The sequence below is a fragment of the Castanea sativa genome, chromosome 8, assembly GCF_040712315.1.
Source record: "Castanea sativa cultivar Marrone di Chiusa Pesio chromosome 8, ASM4071231v1".
NCBI classification, from domain to species: domain Eukaryota; kingdom Viridiplantae; phylum Streptophyta; class Magnoliopsida; order Fagales; family Fagaceae; genus Castanea; species Castanea sativa.
The window spans coordinates 30134850-30152608 of NC_134020.1; the positions used below are offsets into that span (position 1 = coordinate 30134850).

General features: G+C 32.8%; 2 protein-coding genes across 2 annotated transcripts; both read right to left on the bottom strand.

The window, feature by feature from the left end:
* Nucleotides 1-1054: 1054 nt before the first annotated feature.
* LOC142606709 (uncharacterized) lies at nt 1055-3244 on the bottom strand. The gene is made up of 3 exons (XM_075778045.1): nt 3140-3244; nt 2698-3027; nt 1055-1411 (listed from the first exon to the last, which is right to left on the bottom strand). Exons 1-3 carry the CDS (start codon nt 3210-3212, stop codon nt 1179-1181), a joined length of 636 nt encoding a protein of 211 aa, XP_075634160.1. The 5' UTR covers nt 3213-3244; the 3' UTR covers nt 1055-1178.
* A 10981-nt stretch (nt 3245-14225) lies between these two features.
* Nucleotides 14226-17013, bottom strand: LOC142608435 (uncharacterized). Its single transcript, XM_075780214.1, has 3 exons — nt 16648-17013; nt 16270-16312; nt 14226-14641 (listed from the first exon to the last, which is right to left on the bottom strand). The coding sequence occupies exons 1-3, from the start codon at nt 16924-16926 to the stop codon at nt 14490-14492; spliced, it is 474 nt and encodes a 157-aa protein (XP_075636329.1). The 5' UTR covers nt 16927-17013; the 3' UTR covers nt 14226-14489.
* Between the last annotated feature and the right edge of the window lie 746 nt (nt 17014-17759).

Sequence of the window (17759 nt, forward strand, 5' to 3'; positions counted from 1 at the left end):
TACTTTTTAGCTTTATTTATAATACTTTCAACAAACAAAATTTCATGTTTCAGCTAAATAAGTTGAATCCAAACAAACATTTAATAAAGGATGAGCAAAGAAAATGTTCAAAAAGGTCAATATTGTTGAAAATAAATATACTTAACTTATTTTTCTTTTTGTTCAGTGGCTTAAAAGTGGTCATTTTATTGTATAAATAAAAGGAAATAGTTGATTTTCGCATCAAAACCATAGTTATTGAATGGACTTTTTTTTTTTATAAGATAGAATTCTACTCTAGCCTAATCTAAGTGTATATGTGTGTGAACTTTCTTTCTGGAGACTTGAACTCCAGCCCTTACCCCCACACCTCACAAGCACTTATACTTGTGGAGTGACCATTACATCAAGAGTATGTGGTAGTTAGAATGGACACTTATGATTACATTACCGTCATAAAATGGCCACTTATGATTAAATTGAAGCTTTAGAGGGATTTTATTTAACACAGACGCATTAGAGGGATTTTATTTAATGCATACTGAAAAAGAAAGAGTGGTTTTATTTACTTATTTAAAAATATATAATCCAATCCACCCTTATCATCACCATTATCATGCCAGTGGCTGGTGTTCTAGCAAGGTTCTCAACCGCATAGAAAATATACAACTAATTTTCAGTTGTCTAACAATTGATCAACATTTATGCGCAAAGTCTAACAATTGATCATTGAACATGGTCTGTACATGGTTACCTATAAATAAATAAATAAAGACTAAAAAGGAAACTGGTACTTCTGTCTACGTAGTTGGTAGCCAAGAAATTTGGTGAATTATTTAACTCATGATCTCATGTATAAGATGAGATTTATAATAAACTCCATTTATCATATGAAACAGGGAGTAGCATATAAGGAAAAATTAGGTTATAATTTTGAAAATAAAATTGTTTCTTAAAATAACAAAAAAAAAACAAAAGTTTTGATAACATATAATTATAATACGTATGTAGTCACATTACTGAATTTAAAATACATCTAAAAAAAAGTTGTATTTTACCTTCAATTATTCTCCACAATGAAAATGTCTCAGGAAAGAAAAAAAACACAAATTATTGTAATTTAAACAACGATTCATTAACCTAATCAAACCTAATATATGTTTAACAAACAACCTAACCAAATCAATAAAAAACGCTGACTACAATTGCACCGGAGACGGAGCAGGATTTGATTGATGAGAGGGTGGCATGGCACGTGGAGGACTGGACTTATTTGGCTCAGACTTCTTTGGCTCGGAAGTATGTGGCTCAGACTTTTTTGGCTCGAAAGTCTTTGGCTCTGAAGTCTTTGGCTCGGATGGCTTGGACTTCTCAGGCTCAGAAGTCTTTGGCTCGGACTTCTTTGGCTCGCATACATCCGACAAATATATACCTGTGAAGATAAAATGACTTATAAGATGCATTTTTTTTCAACAATTGAATACAAATTTTCTCATTATAGACATGTATAATTATCAATTGTTGATTGTGAAGATAAAATGCCTTATAAGATGCTTTTTTTTCAACAATTGAATACAAATTTTCTCATTATAGACATCTATAATTATCAATTGTTAAAAACATATATATTCAATAGTTGTATTTCTTTACTATTTTTTTAATAATTTTTATGTATTAATAGGTAGTGAGGGAGTAAGAATTAGGTTCGAACAGCAAAATTAAATTAATTTGAACATGAAATGGTTCTCACGCTGCAAATCACTTTCCTAAATAATTAAAACTGTCATACTTCTTTCTCTAAATTTCCTAAATTCTCTGTGGAAACCTTAACATGAGTTTTGATTAATGTTATACTAAGTTTTGATTTAATATTTTTTTTCCTTCTTTACTCTCTCTCTTCTTTTTTTATTCCCTTCTATCATAATAATAATAATAATAATAATAATAATTTAAAAAGGAAAACACCCAAAGAAGAAAATAAAAAGGGAAGTGAGTGCAAAGTAACAAGTAGAACAAAAGAAGATGATTTCAAAATTTTGGTTTGAATGTTTTTGGTCTTTACCCCCCACCCCCCCAAAAAAAAAAAAAAAAAATTCAACAATACAATAATGTCATCTCTAATGTAAACCCAAATAGTCTCACTTAAGCAACAAAAATAAAATACCCAAAAAAAAATTTCTGTTTAGCAAAACTACAGAATTTCCTAAATCATAAAAACCTAAAATACCCATATTATTAGTCATTCTGTCGTATTGAAAACAAATGAAGCTGTTGAAGCCTTACAAACTAACATGTATTCCTTTTTTTTCAAGCAAAAACAAAAAAGTATTCCTTTTTTTATATAGCAATAAAGATTCCAATCTTCCAACTTCAAAAAAAATTTAACAAATGAAAGAAAAGGAAAACAACAATACAGAGGAAGAAGCTAATAACTGCTTCTACGGTTGGACTTGTAGGTCCAAGCCTATTTGGGGCCAAATAATTGTCCTATCACCGTAATTAGTCTTTTTCTATATTGTTTATAATAGGAACCTCGGGTGCACTTTCTTTGGTGCATATGAGAACTACCCCTTTGCCCACCTGTAGATTTATAGCGATTATGATCAATGCAGTCCTATCATCATATTAAATCTTGTCTTTCTCTATATCCTACCATGAAAACAAATTAAAACAAACAAATAAACGAAATTTACTAAAATAGAGAAGGATAGAATTCACCTTCGGTTAAAGCCGAATTGGTGTAGAGATCAACAATGTTGAAACATGTGTTGTAACAATCAGTAGAGCAAAGTTTGGCAGTGAAGTCAGACAGGTAGATGAAATCTGATGAGATACCAATAGTGAATCTATCGACTCCACATGCACTAACGCACTCCTCAATCTCAATATATCCATGAAGCTTCTTGTCTTCAACAACCGTATCAGATGTTATACATCGATATTCCATGATACCATCTTTGAAGTTATTCTCCAACCAGCATCGATTTCCCCAAGCGGAAACAGAAAATGTGCAAAAATCCATAGGCAAGTCTTCACATGTTAAGCCACCTACATATATATATATAGTGCATCAAATGAGGGAAAAGAAAAGAACGTATTGGTAGTAGAACTAATAGTTATAATTTTGTTGAAAGAAAATAAAGATATGAGCGGTTTATACCAAGAGCTCCTTGAAGTAAAAATGAGAAAGCAAGGTAGAAGATCAATGCCATTGCTAAGAGCTTTGAACTCATAGAATTGCACGTTGAAATGAATGAATAAAGTAAAGATGTCTAGCCTAACACGGTACCGTGAGGAGGATAATTATAGTTGATTTTGTTTTTTCAAACTCAGGAGATAATTAGTTAAATATCTAGTTATTATCAATATAAATTTCAAAAGCAATTATGAATTATCACTAGAAATTTAGAATTATCACAAGCAAAACTCTTTATTAGAATTCTTCTAATCTTATCTATATCTAGAGTATTTTAAATCAAATGAATTAAATTTGCACAAATAATCAATATATAATTTAAATTGAAAAAAATAGGTTAAATTTTTAAAAGCTTTCTATAATTTTTTTTAATTGCAGCAATGTTCAAAACTCCTTATGAGAATTTTTTTTAATTAAATAGCAACCTTTTTTTTTTGCTGTTTTAATAATGTGGAAATTAAAAGTTTATCTTAAGCCGAGCTAGCCCAAAATAGTTTGAGGCATAAGTCAAAAACTTTAAAGAGACCTTTTTACATCTAAATAATAAATATCACTTGAGACTTAAGAGCATAATTAGTAATATACGGTATGTGTATAGTACAATAAATATACAGACGGTTATAATTCGACATTTTTCAAGAAACGTACGTTATAAAAATTCAGTAGAAAAATACAAAAATGGAAAAAGAATGGTATGTATATAATACGAGTATAATATGATCATATTTTAAAATTTCGGAATAAAAAGACAGAAACATTAGCAATACTTTTTTGGAGATAAATACAATAATTTAACATTTTACAGTCATATAGAAAACTTTGAACAAATATAATTTGAAATAATCTTCTTAATAAAGAATATTATTTCAATAATCATGAACAAATCAACAATAACACAAATTTTTGTACAGAAAATAATAATTGAATTATGTATCAAATAATATTCTACTTATTCATAGATACAAAATAAATAATCTTACTTAAATAAAAATAATATAGTAAAATTGTTCATGTAAGGTCACAATTCGCATCCGAACTCCACCGTATGAAGGGTGCAGGCCCAAAAAGCCTTATACAATGAAATTTGTAGAGAGTGGGTCAAAGAACTAGGCTTTAGTACGTGGATAACAATTAAAATGGGTTTTCATGACAATCAAATAGAAATGAACCAGGTTTGTACAAGTGCATTTGTCCTCAGCACAATCCGAGGAGCTTTGTTCTAGTGGATGAGAATGGTTACGGGAGTTGTTGAGATTGCTACAGTGCTTTCTCTGTTTCCTCCCCCCCTTCTCTAGGGCCTCTACCATTGTTTATACTACATCTCTTTCTTCATCTTTACCCTACATGTGGATCGTTGATGGTTTATGTTGATACTTGTCCCATCAACCCCATCTAGAAGTCTTCTAGGGTGGTTGTGAGGCTGCAATAATACTGTTCAGAGGTCACCTCCTCATTAATGCGGCCAGAGAGTGAGCTGCAGAGTATTTAATGCAGTGGTAGCAGCTTTCCCCTAGATATCTTTAGAGTTCCCATCTTTCTTGTATATTTATGGCGCACATCCCTATCACTAGAGCTTCTTGGAAGGTTACTTTGATCATTAGGATCTATACCTGATCTGTGTTTAGCTTATCCGAGGAGATACTCCTCCTCGAACTCGGACTACTCACACTCTCGGCCAAAGCCCCAAAACACAAATTCATTGATCTGGGCCCCTGACCCCACAATTATTATTATTATTATTATTATTATTATTATTATTATTATTATCCCCAAAAAAATAGTTTTTTAATTTATTTAAAAAAATTAATCATAAAAATTCATTTAATATAAATAATTGATGCACAACTTTAGATATTTTATTAATATATGCATTGACGTTATTGGCTAATTCAAAAAACCAAATAAATAAAATCTCAAAAAATGCAATTCATGATAGAATCTCTTGCTTTCCCACATAAGGTTGTGGATGCTCAAGAAAAATTTCCAGGAGTTTCACACATTGGGTGCTTTGGCAAACTCATGTGGAAGAATACGAGATTCTGTCATGTAGTGCATTCTTTGAGATTTTATTACATTTGCAATACAATTTTTGCTTTTTCTTTATGTGTCTTAATTTATATATATTTTAAATTATCTTGATTGTGGTAGCTCTAGATACTTTTATTTTTGTAATTTATGGATTTTTTTTCATGTATGCAAGAAATTCTATCATCATTAACTAGAATCTATTGGGTGTGGAACTCATCTACAAAATAACTACAAATATGAAATTAGGAAACTTAAAAAAAAAAAAAAAGAGATTTATTATTGTAAGTGATGATTAGTTTTTTTTTTTTTTTTTATGATCTGCAAATCTTTATTAAGGGAGAGACTACACAACATTCAGTGAACATGCCTTCGCCCTTAGCCCTTAGAACTTGGTATTGCAGTACGTTGAAGAAAAATGTAGATGAAAAAAAAAAAGTAGTGTTTCTCTTTATACACTGTTGGAACATTTTAATATTAAATAATTAAAATGAATAAATTTTATAACATAAATGTAAAGATGTGGAAGTGAATGTGGAAGATGAGGAGTTAGTGAAAATGTTTAATCCCACATTGAAAAGGAGAGAGACTATTTTGTTCTTTTTAATTGTGGTGATTAATGGGCTAACATGAATTGTCTCAAATATTGGGCCAAATACATGCGCAAGGGGGAGGTGAAGGGTGGAGGTGTCAAATTTGGAAATGAATCAGCACCTTGGATCCTCCTACTTGACAGTCCATTCAGAGTAATTACCATATCCGTTGGTGAGTAAATGGCCCGAATTAATATTCTATTTTTATTATGGAAAATAATGAGCCATTAACCCACTTAATGGACTATCCGTTTGGGCCTTTTCATTATTCAGAAAACTCCTTATCTCACCATTAAATTGTGTAACTATAGCCCATCAGAATAATATCCAACAATTAATCTTGTAACACCCACTATATCATAATAATGGACCTAATTAATCAGATTAATTTGGGTAGTAATTTCATGAGGCCCATTGAGCCTATAAATAGACCCATTCAGACACAATCCAAGTGATTGCAATATACACTAAAAAAAAATAGAGAGATTCTTGGCAAGGAAGGGTGTTCTTTCTGGTGGAGTTTTGGGCTTGAACACTTTGTGCAGAGGTTGTTCTAGCCATACGACACTTGTTGGGCTGTTGTATCCTGGGAGAGACAAGTCAGAGACGTGCAGCCAACCAAGGGCTTGAATCTCCTTAAAGAGAGCGAGTGCCGCGCCTCAGTCCAAATAGTGTTGTGTAATCTCTTTCTTTAAACTAATAAAAATTCAGAAGTATTATTCAGTTTCTCTTCGTGTTATTTCCATTATCATTGTGTTTGCACCAACAATTTTAAGAAGATTCAAATACATGGAGCCTACACAAGAGAAACCAAATGAGCCTGTTAGAGATCTCAACAAGCCCTTTCGCTTTAAGGGAGCCCACTTCAAGAGGTGAAAAGGAAAGGTCCTCTTCTACTTGAGCCTTCTCAAAGTTGCCTACATCCTCACTGAGAAGAATCCGTCAAAGGTTCCTACCGATGAGATGAGTGACGAAGAATATATTCTCCATCAAGAAAAAATAGATAAGTATACAAAAGATGAATATAATTGTCGCTCTTATCTATTGAATTGTTTTGCCGATCATTTCTATGATTGTTATGATACAACTTACAAGTCTGCTAAAAAAATTTGGAAAGCTTTACAAAGCAAGTATGATACCGAGGAGGCAGGTGCAAAGAAGTATGCTGCTAGTAAATTTTTCCGTTACCAAATGGTGGATGAAAAATCGGTGGTGGATCAAGCACAAGATTTCCAAATGATTGTAGCAGAATTGAGATCCGAAGGCATAAAGATTGGAGACAATTTGGTGGTAGCCGGCATAATTGACAAACTACCACAATCTTGGAGGGAGTTCCAAAAGACTTTGCGGCACAAACAAAATGAGACATCCTTGGAGACCTTGATCACACGCATCCGTGTGGAGGAGGAGGCTAGAGAACAAGATGCACTCATGACACAAGAGAGCAATAGTAATTCCACCACAAAGGTAAACCTTATTTCATCCAATAATAATATGTCCAAAAATCATTTTCCTAGAAATGGTCAATTGAAGCCAAAAAAGAAAGCCTTTAAAAACAATAATAGATCACCTCAAGGAAGGGGAAACCCAAATAAAAATTACAATAAGAACCAAGGACCCCCTTCACAAGATCAATTTAATAGATCCTGTTTTGTCTGTGGCAAGAGTGGGCATATTGCTCGATTTTGCGAATTTCGGAAACGTGAATCTGTCCCACAGGCTAACGTAACCGAAGAGCCTTTAGTGGCTATGATTACAGACATCAATATGGTGCAATATGTTGAAGGGTGGTGGGTAGATTCTGGTGCTAATAGGCACGTCTACTATGACAAAAATTGGTTCAAATTGTACACTCCTTTTGAAGAAGAAAAAACTGTTATGCTTGGTGACTCTAGCAAAACCAAGGTTCTTGGGAGTGGTGAGGTTGAATTGAAATTCACTTCTGGACGTGTGCTAATATTGAAAGATGTACTTTACACTCCGTCCATGAGGAAGAATTTGATGTCAAGTTTTTTGCTTAACAAGGCTGGCTTCAAGCAAACTATGAAATCTGATAATTATATAATCACTAAAAAGGGATTATTTGTGGACAAGGGTTATGCTTGTGATGGAATGTTTAAATTGAATATTGAGAATAATAAAGCATCTACCAATTCAGTTTATATGCTTTCTTCTATTAATTTTTAGCATGCTCGTTTATGTCATATAAATAGTAGATATGTGGGAATCATGAGTAGTTTAGGATTAATTCCAAGACTGTCAAAAGATTTTGAAAAATGTGAAACTTGTAGTCAAGCTAAGATTACAAAAATGCCTCATAAAAGTGTTGCAAGAAATACCGAATTGCTTGAGTTAATTCACTCCGATTTATGTGAATTTGAGGGAATTTTAACTCGTGCAGGAAATAGATATATTATCACTTTTATTGATGATTTCTCAAAATATACAACTATTTATTTGTTGAAAAATAAAAGTGATGCTTTTGAAAAATTTCAAGATTTTTTAAAAGAAGTTGAAAATCAATTCGGTAGAAAAATAAAAAGAATAAGAAGTGATAGAGGCCGTGAATATGAATCAAGTGCATACAACTCATTTGTTCAGTCTTTGGGAATTATCCATGAAACTACTGCACCATATTCACCTGCTTCTAATGGTGTGGCTGAAAGAAAAAATAGAACTTTAATTGAGTTAACAAATGTCATGTTAATTGAATCTGGTGCACCTTTACATTTTTGGGGTGAAGCTATTTTAACTGCATGTCATGTTTTAAATAGGGTGCCACATAAAAAGTCACACACCACACCTTTTGAGATGTGGAAAGGGCATAAGCCAAATTTGGGATATTTGAGAGTATGGGGTTGTCTTGCTTATGTAAGGCTTACTGACCCTAAAATACCTAAATTAGGTATAAGAGCTACTACTTGTGCTTTTCTTGGTTATGCATTTAATAGTGCAGCCTATAGATTTTTTGATCTTGAAAACAAAATAATTTTTGAATCTGGTAATGCAATTTTTCATGAAGAAAAATTTCCTTTTAAATTGAAAAATAGTGGGGGTAAAGAAAATACTTTGTCACAACCTAGTTCTTCTACTTCACATTTACAAAATCAAGAAAATTTTGAAATGGAACCTAGAAGGAGTAAAAGAGCTAGAGTTGAAAAGGATTTTGGTACTGATTATTATGTTTTTAACATTGAGGAAAATCCCCAAAATTTAAATGAGGCCATAACATCACCTGATGCAATATTTTGGAAAGAGGCTGTAAATGATGAGATGGAATCTCTAATTTCTAATAAAACTTGGAAATTAGTAGATCGTCCACCGGGTTGTAAGACTATAGGTTGTAAATGGGTCCTTAGAAAAAAGTTGAAACCGGATGGATCAATAGATAAGTTTAAAGCTAGACTTATTGCAAAAGGCTTTAAACAAAAAGCTAATCTTGATTTCTTTGATACATTTTCTCCGGTAACAAGAATTACATCTATTAGATTGTTAATTGCTATTGCTGCAATTTTTGATTTGAAAATTCATCAAATGGATGTAAAAACTGCTTTTCTAAATGGGGACCTAGAGGAAGAGATTTATATGGATCAACCCGAAGGCTTTGTAGAGCCTGGACAAGAAAGCAAGGTATGTAAGCTAACTAAATCCTTATATGGCTTAAAACAAGCACCTAAGCAGTGGCATGAAAAGTTTGATTCTTGCATGATTGAGAATGGTTATAAATCAAATGAATGTGATAAATGTATTTATTCTAAATCATGGAATAATTTACATGTTATTATTAGACTCTATGTGGATGATATGTTGATTTTTGGCTCAAATTTGCATGTTATAAATGAGACAAAAAATATGCTTAAAAGCCATTTCGATATGAAAGATCTTGGTGAGGCTAATTTTATTTTGGGCATGAAAATTACAAAAGCATGTGATGGAATATATCTTGATCAATCACATTATGTTAATAAAATATTGAGAAAATATAATTTTCATGATCACAAAAGTGTAGCTACTCCTTTTGATTCTAGTGTTCATTTATTTCCTGTAAATAATGATGATGAGATTTTTAATCAAAATGATTATGCTAGCATCATTGGTAGTTTGCGTTATGCTACTGATTGTACTAGACCTGACATTGCATATGCAGTAGGAGCGCTAAGCAGATTTACTAGCAAGCCTAGTAAAGATCATTAGCTAGCTATTGAGCGAGTCATGAGATATTTAATTGGTACCAAAAGTTATGGCTTGTTTTATAAAAAATACCCTGCTGTGATTGAAGGTTTTAGTGATGCCGATTGGAATACTTTGTCAGGTGATTCTCTCTCTACCACTAGTTATATTTTTACCTTAGGTAGTGGTGCTATTTGTTGGAAATCTAAAAAGCAAACAATAATTGCTAATTCAACAATAAAAGCTGAATTGATAGCATTAGCTTCAGCTAGTGAAGCGGCAAATTGGCTTAGAGATTTGTTATATAAAATTCCACTTTGGGAAAAGCCAATTCCACCTATATTAATTCATTGTGATAGCACTGCTGCAATTGGTAGAGTTAGAAACCATTATTACAATAGTAAATCCAGACCTATAAGAAGAAAGCACAGTACCGTGCGATCTTATTTGAGTAGTGGCATCATAACTGTAGATTATATTAAATCTAATGATAATCTTGCAAATCCATTTACCAAGGCCTTGGCAAAAGATAGAGTCTGGAATACATCGAGGGGGATGGGACTAAAGTCCATAGAATCATGAGCCATGTATGAGGATACCCAACCCAAAGACCAGAGATCCTGAGAATTGGGTTCAATGGGAAAAAAGAATCATATGATGGTCGTAAGAAATGCACAATTTTTTTTAATTATTTATTTTGTATATAATTTTTTAATTGTTCATCCCTATGATGTAAGTGCATTTATCCTGTAATGTGGAGAGGTTGAGTAAGAAACTCTTAATGAAATTTGTAGCTCGTATGAGTGGGGTGTCAGAATTACAGGAGCACCCTTGACAAAATTTCACCTATGTGAGTGTGGGGGTGGGGCCGCTCCCTATGAGATTTGGACTCAATCTCAAATACACTCATGAAACCGAGATCAGCACATAGCCGTAAAGTGCTAGCTATAAAAGCTCATGTCAACACCTGGGTTGTTATGTGTAAGCAGTGACGCTTAATTTCCCTAAAGCAGTCCTAGTTCAAGTCGGAGACCACTACGACTCTGGAGTTAAGATTGCTGTTTTACTAAGTGAAGGTTCAATGCAAAGCACACCTTCATGATGCATAGTGACCCATCTTTGCATGATAATCTCTCTTTAACTAAAAATTTAATATTAAAATGAGTGGGGGATTGTTGGAACATTTTAATATTAAATAATTAAAATGAATAAATTTTATAACATAAATGTAAAGATGTGGGAGTGAATGTGGAAGATGAGGAGTTAGTGAAAATGTTTAATCCCACATTGAAAAGGAGAGAGACTATTTTGTTCTTTTTAATTGTGGTGATTAATGGGCTAACATGAATTGTCTCAAATATTGGGCCAGATACGTGTGCAAGTGACTGCAATATACACTAAAAAAAAATAGAGAGATTCTTGGCAAGGAAGGGTGTTCTTTCTGGTGGAGCTTTAGGCTTGAACACTTTGTGCAGAGGTTGTTCTAGCCATACGATACTTGTTGGGCTGTTGTATCCTGGGAGAGACAAGTCAAAGACGATCTGCACCGGTTACAAAGTTTAGCCAACCAAGGGCTTGAATCTCCTTAAAGAGAGCGAGTGCCGCGCCTCAGTCCAAATAGTGTTGTGTAATCTCTTTCTTTAAACTAATAAAAATTCAGAAGTATTATTCAGTTTCTCTTCGTGTTATTTCCATTATCATTGTGTTTGCACCAACATACACTTTTTTCAACTTAATTTTTCACTTCTAGGACTATACTTGGAGTAGCCACACTTAATATGTTGAAGTAAGTATAATGGAAGAATAGCATGTCAGGTTTTTAAAGTAAATTTCATGAGTTATTATCATTAACTCATAAAAATTAAGAATTATAAAAAATACTACCATTCTAATAAGATTTTTACGAAAAATTCTTTGCTTCCTTTAGTGAAAAAAGAAATTTGATATGTTTGTACCACAACCCAAACGATTCGATCATGAGGAACATAAAACCAAGTTTTTTGGTACCACGACCAAATGATTTTCAATATAAAGTAGAATATAATTTATAGTGTTTATCTCTCTCAAAAAAAAATGATAGTGTTTATTGTAAAATGCAGGTAGATTTAGTTACAAAAACTGATAAATTGGATTCAGACGAGGAGAAACTAGGTCAAGAAGAATACCACACATATGAAGATGTGGAATACGAAAGTTTTGAAGATCGATGAGAATTTTGCTTTTGCATTTTGACCCTCACTGCATCCAGACAAATATGGTAATCTATGTGGGAGTTAATGGAGTTAAAAAAACTATTTTGTTTTGGAATAATAATAATAGATTTAGAATATGATATTCTTCCTCATGTTTAGTTGCTTTGAAAATAATTGTGGATTGACAAAAAAGCTATAGAAAACAAATATTTCTAAATTCACTAAAATTAATCTTAACCATTTAGATTTTCTAGCCTCTTAGTGTGACAGGTAATATATATGAACCAACATTGTAATATTAATTTATGTAATTAAGAATATTACTAATTGGATAAATACATTTATTTTGTTATATTAATTATTTTAAATGGTGCATTAATTATTTAAATATAATGAAAATTTGATATTATTTTTTAAAATTTATATGAGGAAAAAATTAATTTAAAATATGATATTATTGCTCAAGTTAGTTGCTTTTGAAAAAGTTGAAAGAAAGTTGAACAAAAAATAATAATAAATAATGACACGATAAAAAATTGATTGAAAAATATTTGCATTTTTATTTTATTAAAACAATATTTGCATTCTTAAATAGGTGTGAAACATGCCTATATATCAATCACTATATCATTCACTATATATAAATCAAATCATACTCTTATTGTCTTTCAATTTTTCCTATAAAATAAAATACTAAAGTTTGCAAAAAAAATTTGGAAAAAAATTATTAAAATATTAGAGGAGACTAGTAGTGAATGAGGAAACGCTTTTTTGTTTAGAAGGATCACGCGGGAACTCGACTTGTTAAATAAAAAAAAATAAAAAAAAGTTTCGAATAAATCAATGAAGTTTAACCAAAAGGAAAAAGCCAAATTCAACAACTACTGTGAACCTTACTATCTGAGAGAGATTTTGACCTTGTATCTTAGCATATTATTAGCATTTGTTGTTGAGTGTTGGAAGAAGCTAAGATGCTGATTGGTTAAAAGGAAGAAAAAAAAAATGACGCATTTTTGTTTCATTTTCAGTAGGATCCACCACAAAAAAACTGGATTGACTTGATCATTTGTACTCAATTTTCATTTTCAATAAGGTAAGTTTAAATACAAAAAATAAATACACCTTTGGCCGTTTTCATTTTCACTGAAAATGAATGCAATATCATTTTTGTAAAAATACTCAAAATTTGTGTTGAATTTTTAATTGAAAGTGAAAAGTGAAAGAAGGTAGACAAGAAAATTTGTGCCAAACATAAAATGAGTACAAGATTTGAGAAAAAGAAAATGAGTATCGCAAATGAAAAGTGAAAATGAATCACACCCACAAACCAAATAGAGATATCTCAAGCAAGCACCATCATGTTCCTTAACTGAGATATATCTACCATATTAAATTCAGAGATGGTCATCATTCAACATTAGCACCCTCCATTAAGTAGAGACTGATTCCTCCCTTTAAAATCAAAAGGGTTATTTGTGTATGTTCTTTACAATCTTAAACCACTTCAATTAGGCTTATATGACCAAACATCAAATGGCAGCGGCGCTAGTCCAATAGAGGGTTTTATATCTTATTCAATAAAACTGCATAGCACTTTAACATAGATATACAATATATGTTCATTTCAAAACAGATTTGCTACTTATGAAGAGAAGTGCTACATCCACAACAATTTCACAACAAAAATTAGGTGGCAATTTGTCACTAGTTTTCGTCTGGACACAAAAACATAAATCACTTTTTTATCTACTAATAAAAATTTGCTACTTGTGTCCCTACCATTTCTCATTTATGAAACATAGACATCAACACAAGGCACAAGGCACAAGCAATTTTGTATGCTAACAAGGCACATCTTCGGAGGAAAGGACAGAAATGAAAGAAATTCCCAGCATAGAGCCTCCTATCACTCTTTAACAATGACTAGCCCAACAGGCCAACATTCTCTGAATCACCCATGCAAAAACATAATTTTTTGAAAGTCCCTTGCACAAACAAAATGCCCAACCAGATTTAGTGGATCAACATGTTAGAAGAGACGACTAAGCAATACTCTAGAAACAAGAAAAATTTTAGAAAACTCAATCCATCTAGCTCAAGCTTTTCACTTATAACAAACATTTTTCTGTTTGCATTGCCAAAGGTCTGGCTTTCCATGCACAGGGATGTTACAAAAAGCATCAAACATATCTAGAAATAACTGATTAGGAAACAAACGACATCCAAAGATAACTCTGCTGATGGAGAAGAACTTGAAATCACTGGCATCAACCAAACAAGGATATCAGAGTGTGAGTGGTTAGGCAAACAACACGTATTACTAATTGATATGCATCAAGACTCTGGAGCCTCCGTTGTTGGGACAGTTTCTGGAGATTTAGTCAACTTGGGTGCACTTTCTGTAGATTTCGTTAAGTTTGGAATGTACCTCCAACAACGCTTGTGAACTCCACTTATTTTCTTTGGTGCATCTGCCGCTGCCATGCCTGCATTAAATTATTGAATCAACTAAACCTTTGACCTTGGAATAAACAAAGCTATACAAGTACCAATTAACATGAAATAAATGCAGAAAGGTGACATTTGGCCAACCATCATGTAAGAACATCAGTCTTGCTACTGGAAGAAAACATCACAAGCCAGATCAAATTATCATGACCTTTTGCATTGATAAATCAAATTATCCTGACCTTATTGATGCCAATGATTTAGGTCGCCTCTTTTTCCTGAACAAATTAGTATACATCTTTAATATCATTTAAAACTCGATTTTATAGTGCATATATCACTGAATTAAAGTCCTTTTTTCCCCTTTATTGGACCATTAACATGAGACAAACTAAGCTAAGAATTGTTTACTGGCCTTGCAGGCTACCATATTTCGAATGCACTCATGGTAAACAATTCTATCAGACATCAGAATATTCCCTAAGTGTACATACAAAGCATTGAGGCCACCATAACTTATGATGAATCAACTATCAACTAAAAGAATTCATAAGAATGATGAAATATATATGTTTTCACATTGTGATTACTAACAACAGTAATGCTAGTATCACAACAAAACTCATAACTTGCCCACATTAGCGAGTTGTGAGTGGTAGAGTTGGAGACCCATATGGACCCACCACTCACAACTCGTCACATGGGCAGGTTGTGGCACAAGTTATGGGTTTCCAAAAAGATTGTGAAAAAGCCAAATAAATTGATATTTATTAATCAGAAAAGTTAAAATAAAACATTAGACATCACATTTGCAGTGGCAAGCCCAGATTATCACCTCATCAACCAATGACTAGTAAGTATTTAAACAACTGTTGACAATATTTATAGGGAACACAAGTTTGTATCAAAATGTTTCATATGCAGGGCACTCTTGGAACACTATCAAACAACAAGAAAAATAAAATCAAAATGAAGAGAGGGTGGGACCTACAAACATCACAAATACTATTACACTTCATCACTTATATGTAAACTTCTTTCTTTGTAACATTTAAATGGTGGAAGGGGGATTCCAACCCTAGGATTGTCTCCGTTGATAACATTAGGAAATGACATTTTACCAAAATTTCAACAGTGCAGCTTACCGTTTGAACACTAAAATGCAGCTGGTACACAGAAACAACTGGTAAAAGATTACGATCTTCTTGAATCACAAATTTTCAGAATTTAACAGATTAGTAAGCACAACTGCAACTTAGAACTCAATTGAGAATTTCTTACAGAATCCTTTGCCATTTTCTCTGCAACCCAATTTCTCAGGGCAGAGACTTATGTGTATATCAAGGTCCGCAACATCAAAAGATTTAAACAGCCACAGAAAGTCCTACTAAACCCAATAGAAATAACTTAATACAAGACAAACAGTTCCCTCACATAAGTGACATTCCTTTTATATTCTTTACAGGGTGCAACAACAGCAAAAGTAGCATCCAGGACAATAACACTAAGCAATGAAACCACTAAATTCCCTTATTCAACAGGGGGAAAAAAAATCTCTAGCTAGTTAAAGTAACAAAAACAGCCGCAAGTGCAGTGACACCAAATCTAATACCAATATCAAAAACCAAATGTGGAAAATTTAAGAGCAGAATAACCAAACACTCACCTTCCTTATGAACAATTCCCCATGCCTTGCCATGCTTACCATCCTGCAACAACCACATAAACCCTAAACCCTTAAACCCATGAGGTGCCAAAAAAAAAAGATTAAAATTTGACTTAAACCCTCTGTTTGGCAGTCGAGAAATTGTAGAAAAAGAATATAAATTTTTTTTTTTTAACACAATATATATCTCTTGCTCTAAGACCAGTCTTTTCAGTCTAATACAACTATTCAATTTCGATGAACTGAGTTTCGCATTGTTACAAACAACAAATCAGAGACTTTCCATTTCATTTCTCACAATTATTTTTCTCAAAAGCCAAACAAAACAGAAATGGAAAACGCAGAGAGAGAGAGAGAGAGAGAGAGAGAGAGAGAGACCTTGTAGAGATTGATCTTGGTGATCTGGTAAGAGACGCCAGTCCAGTGAGTCTTGGCCATGTGGTATCCGAGTCCCCAGTTGGGCAAAAACTGAGCCACCTCGAACAGGTTCTTCTTCTTTTTTCGTTTGGGTTTTTTGGAGGCCGGGGAAGAAGATGAAGCAGTAGTGGTAGGGTTATTCGCTGAAGCAGTACTGAAGCTTCTGAGGAAGTTGAAAGAGAGCTTGAAGAGGCTTTGGCTTCGATCGCTCGCAGCTCTGTTTGCAAGAGCGGTCGCCATTTTTGGGTTTCGCTTTGCTTTCTCTCTTTCTCAGTATCTGATGAGCTAGAGCGACTGCGAAGCGAAAAGAGTTTGAGCTTTTTCTTTATTTTGAAATAACCTCGTCAGTTTAAGATATTTATAAATTGGCCCACCTAACTTGTGTTTTTTCACTCTTTTGAGGTTCTTCTTTATTTTGAAATAACCTCGTCAGTTTAATATATTTATAAATTGGCCCCCTAACTTGTGTTTTTACACTCTTTGGTAAACAAGCCCAAGGGGTTTTTTTTTTTTTTTGGTAAACCATGATAAATGCATAAAACTAGAAATTAACTATTCTGTTACAAAACATATTTGCCTTATCATAGGCTATAATCATTTTTTGCCTTATCATAGGCTAAAATACTATCCATCACAAGCGGTGTGTTTAAAAAGACAACAAAAAACGACAGAGAAGTCGCTCCCATTTTTGCCAATGCATCAACACATTGGTTGGCTTCTCGGAATGCATGTACAATTTGCTTATTAGATTTCCCTCAGTAGGTTCCTGTAATCAGTCAACCCCATTTCCTTTGCCAGCACCAAGCCATTTCCTTGCAGCTGTTAGCGTGTCCAAGTAGCCTTGCAAATCCTGTCAGCCCAAGGGGCTTTTTTTACAGTCAACTGAAAGAAAAAAAAAAAAAAAAAAAAAAACTCTTTTTTCTTTTAATGATAGTGAATTTTTTGAGTTAAATCAAGCAGTTTTCAAGCAAGACGAGTTTTATCAAACAATTTTCTTTTTCAAGAAAAAAAAAAGTGTTTTTTATAGGAAAATAAAAAATAAATAAATATTTCTCTTTTTTTCCTCTTATATT